Genomic DNA, 4,842 nt, shown 5'->3' on the forward strand with positions numbered 1-4,842 from the left:
AAATTAAGGAATATTTAATACAAGAATGCTGCTCACTTCATGTGTTTTCAAGTTAAAATAAATGTTAAAATGCATTCAACTTAGGTGAAATGTAATCACTGCTGATAGATGACAGTCATTTCAGTAAAAAGCATGTCCCAGCCTACCATGAAGTTAGCAATTATTATCTGACTGTGAAGGATCAACCAGGCAGTTGAGGGTGCAGGTCACCCTTGAAAAAGAGATCTTTTGATCTCAAGGGGCTTTCACCTGGTTAAATAAAAGCTACAAACAAACCACAAGGCTGAGCTTGTTAAAAAAGATGGCCGTTTGATATTTCAGGCCGCTTCATCCAAATCTCAGAGAGTTAGCAGTACTTTACATCAGAGATGAGAAAGTTTTCTACCCTCTTGGGTATCTAACCCAAACCACAGATAACTATTTTTTACAAATCCTTAAAAAGGGTGAGGCATTTATTAGACAGTGCATGGTGAGACTGAAAGAGTAATTACACTTTCGGACTATTTTAATGGCTTATGAAAAACAATAAGCTCTTACAAGACAGATAATTAGGAAGTGTGAGTACCTGAGTTGGCAAGACAGGGCACAGTTGATGTTTTACCTCTGGCAAGACACGGTTAAAGTTGAAGGGCAAATTATTTTCAGAGTGTGATCAGTAGCTGCAGAATAGCTGAATCGGACCTCCTTCCCCTTTTGATGAGGTCTTAATTGGTTGATGTGTAGATAACCGAAGTAGCAACCCGGTCTGAACGTGCACGCACATACACGCACTTTCAAAGAGCCTTCTCCTATTTAATTCAAGTTTCCCTCCAATTAAAAGTGTTATCTTCAGGTCTCTTAGCTGTCTCTCATAAGCTCATGAACTTGACTAATGATGTCCACTAGGACCGGAGCTGCCAGCGTGGGTGTTAAATGCTACCCCCTGCTGGCTTTATTTCTAAATCAAATAATAATAGGAAAGTCATTGTTTATGCTTATTTGAGATGTTCTATTTTTCTTTTACATTGAATGGACTTAATGAATAATTGTGAAAATAATAGGCGGATTTATTGATGATTAAAATAATCTGTAGTTGCAGCCTTAATGCATTTACAGACTATATTGTAAACTGTTCTAATTTCAGCCAATTAACTCGCATTTGGGATGATATACAATGCACCTTATTTCATCATTCCCACTTCCTCTTTCAAAATTAGTCCAGGAAGTTTCAGCAGCTGCAGTATACACCAAATAACTAAGAGCCAGAGGATTAACCAGATTTATTTTACAGTGAAGAAGAGTAGATGATGAGTTGGGAAATCCTCCATAAGAGCCTGTTAGTCACGGTGTAACTCCACTCTGATGCTCTGGCTCTCTACAGACAGGGCCTGGTAAACCCTTTTTAAATCAAGCAATCCTCATGTGGCTGAGATGCACCTCTAAACGCATGGCAAACAAGATGGGTCACAGTGACCCAGTTACTCCACTGCAAGCTTCGGAAAATCCCAACTGAAAATGGAGTGCAGGCTGACAGAAAAGCCTCTCTTTGGGTTCTTTTTGCAGGATTACCAAATCAATGCTTTGTAGATAGATTCCTTTATTGCAAGATCACTTAATTAAAGTGCAACAATAGATAACAATGAAAGAGTATCTGCCAAAATACACCAACGCAGACAATCTCAGAATTATTCTTTGTGAGAATATAAGACGTGAAGTTGAAAACAAACAGCTGATTTCAGGAGCTTTTGCAAGTGATTAATGAGCATGTGTTGGCTTCGAGTGACTGCTTCTTAAAACAAATCCATCTCCAGTGATGCAGAGAAATGACAGCATCAACAAATTAACTTTTCTCTGTGATATTTATGAACTGAAAATGTAACACAGACTCCAGTCGGTGGAGACGGTGTGTGCAGGAGGTTTGCTGATGGGTTATCAGAGGCTGTAGGTGTCTTCAGGTAAGTCTCCCAGGAGTTCATCCAGGTCATCATCTGCACAACAGACAGATAAGAAGATTAAATAATGTGCAAATCAAATTCAACTTGTAGAAAACTAAAAAGACTTCTTTGGGCATGTTTGCCCTTATTGGACATCAGAGTGCAGAGATAGAAACACTGGGATTGGTTCTAGCATTAACTATTCAGGTATTTGTTGATAGTAAATGTTGCACCAAATATTGGTGTTTTTCGATTTGGTTCTTCTATTGAGGTATCCAATTAAGCTTTGAACATCTTTGACATCATCATAAAAATATTAAAGTTTGTGAACAAAATCCTTACATTTCAATGAGGTGACATCTTTTTAAGAATAATTTAATTTTCTTTAATAAACAGAACCTGGTCGAGTCGGGTGCGTGCCTCCCTTTTTGTGCGGAAAAACACTGCAGTGAAACTTTTTGAAAAGCTCAATAGCAAGAAATAAGAATTAAACAATGTTTTTGAAGCATTTTGTTAGTTTACATGTGGATTCTGGGAATAATTACATTCATAATTGTTCAATGATATTGGTTTTGACAAGCTCTGGAGTTAATATATGTACATTATCTTACTCAAAGCTCTTTACAGTATTGCTTCTCATTTATGAGCTCACGCGCTCTACCCAATGGCAGCGAGGCAACGTCCAATGGCTGAGCACTGCCAGCTATCTACGTGAGTGAGCATCTGTCTTTGTCTACGGCTAATCATGCATCCTACTGAACCAATCATCCTACATTTTTCAGAATTTCATAACATTTACTGAGTGTATCAGTAAACAGTAATTAGTATCTGTCTGGATTATTTTACTCTGGATAGATCTTTGAATGATGCAAAGACATTCAGATCCATGATGCAGTTTCCCGTGAGGAGCTTGGCTGGTCTCCATGTTTTCTATAATTATTACAAGAAAAAAGAGTTGGCCGCTGATCAGACTAATCATTGTCATTTCGAAAATACAAATTACAGCTCTGCTACCATGTGCCTCCACTTTGATATCGTTCTGCTGACTGAATAATGAAAATAAAAAGCAGATTAATCAAACTGAAAAACATTGATTAGCTTCCGTTTCGGTTAAGAACAATGCAATCAGAAGCTTTTGTCACGCTGCAGTTAAGATTGGGTTCAGGTCAACGAGTCAAATGTTAATGTGACAAAACGTTACCAGACGGTGTTTCAGTTTCACTCATCAAAACATCATTTTCCTGGAGTTTACACTTGTCAACCCCAGGATGTGACTAGAATGAATCACTTCCTCTCCTCACAAGTGTTATTACATATAAGAGGCCCCCACCTGCATCCCAGCCTGAGTCCTGTGCTGCTGTGTTCCCAGCATGCTCTCTGCTGGGGCCGGCTCTCGTGTCTCTTGGGGTTTCCGCGTCCTCACGTATCTCCGAGCATTTTTCCCCTTCTTGTCCCTCATCATCGTCCTCGTCAAACACCAGCTGCATCCGAGACACGGGCTCCCGGAGGACGGTGGGGGGGGGACCTGCGGGGGACATCGGCTCCTGGATAGGAAAAACATGTTTTGTCAGCTCAAAGGATTTTTTCTGATTGGATATTTGTTGGGCTGTTATATTTTTGCTTTCAGCTGACAGTCGGGGGTGCTCACCAGGAGGAGCGGGTGGAGCTGAGTGGAGGACAGACTGACTCCATTAGGGCCGTAGATCTTCAGCAGGTTGTTGGGCGTCACGTTCAGGTAATGGTTACGATGGGAAGGGGAAAACACACCCACCTGTCCACAAGAGGCAGCCACAAGTCAGATTGTTAACCACTTTACATTTAAAGGTCACCTATTAGGCAAAATCCACTTGTTCATGTCTTTTATACATAAACATGTGTCCCCTCTGTGTGAAGAGATTCTGAAAGTTTCGCTCACTTTTTGTCCTGATCCATTTATATAAAAACGTGTCTGAAGATGAGCTGATCAGATTTTGGCCACTTTATGATGTCATAACGATGTTTTGGCTTGTGTAACCATTAGCCAATCACCAACCAAGGTAACACCCCCGTAGCAGTAGCACAGAGCCCGGCCAGGATCCGCTGGAGCCTGAGGTGAGGAGTTTATGTTAACGTGCATAATTGCGTCCTATTCTGCCGCATTGGACTTGGTTACACGTGCAACAGCATTTAGAATAACTTTAAAGAAATAGCCAATCTTCTCACTTTTGGTCTTGTTTGCTTATGCAGGTCTTATAAAAGGTATCGTAGTAGTAGTAGTACATTGAGACTGTTTCCTAACCAGTTCCTCATCATTACTTTAATTTTAAACGTTACAGAAGCGGTGAGTCTCACCTGTTTGAGCAGCAGTACAGCTCCCACCTTCAGCTCCTCCACTCGGTCTTCTAGGAGGCGCCGATGAATCGTTCCCTGAATCTCCCCTGCAGCCAGGAATATTGTGCAAAAAGAGAAAAAAAATGATCATTTAAAAACATAGAAAGCTTGCATTCCAAAATGTCGACTTCCTGTACATCCCATATTTCCAAAGTAAATGGGCAAGTTAGACCTCCAATACTAAATATGATCAAATATGCTTTCTTTAAAGGTGACATGTCATGCTTTTCCGGTTATTACCCGTCCCCTTGTGTGTTATGAAGGTTTTTCTGCATGTAAACGTTCTGCAGAGTCAAAACCCTCAAAGTACACCCTGTAGCGAGTAAAACTCTAACACAGAAAATACCTCCCCAAAACGCCTCCATTTGATTCTTCCGGGTACGTGCTTTACTAAATGGGCCAATCCGCGGAGCCGTTACGTTAAGCCCCCGCTGATTGGTCCAAATTCACCAATACACACACACACACACACACTCAGTGCAGGCAGCCCTGCTGATTTCTGCTCCCTGCTGCAGGCTGATAACAGACAGTTGGGATCGCGCGAAAGTCTCTCTGCAGA

The 4,842-nt window shown here is 41.0% G+C and overlaps 1 protein-coding gene across 1 annotated transcript in view; it reads right to left on the reverse strand.

Moving 5' to 3' along the window:
- Positions 1-1,559: 1,559 nt before the first annotated feature.
- hrob (homologous recombination factor with OB-fold) overlaps positions 1,560-4,842 on the reverse strand; it is a 9,728-nt gene continuing 6,445 nt past the window's right edge. The window contains exons 7-10 of the mRNA XM_010787684.1: positions 4,245-4,330; positions 3,562-3,684; positions 3,244-3,457; positions 1,560-1,967 (exon numbers count right to left, since the gene is read on the reverse strand). Of these exons, the coding sequence (XP_010785986.1) occupies positions 1,912-1,967; positions 3,244-3,457; positions 3,562-3,684; positions 4,245-4,330 (479 nt within the window). The 3' untranslated portion in view covers positions 1,560-1,911. The remainder of the gene's footprint in view (positions 1,968-3,243; positions 3,458-3,561; positions 3,685-4,244; positions 4,331-4,842) is intronic.

Source organism: Notothenia coriiceps, unplaced genomic scaffold, assembly GCF_000735185.1.
Source record: "Notothenia coriiceps isolate Sejong01 unplaced genomic scaffold, NC01 NC01_scaffold00031055, whole genome shotgun sequence".
In the NCBI taxonomy this organism is placed as follows: Eukaryota; Metazoa; Chordata; class Actinopteri; order Perciformes; family Nototheniidae; genus Notothenia; species Notothenia coriiceps.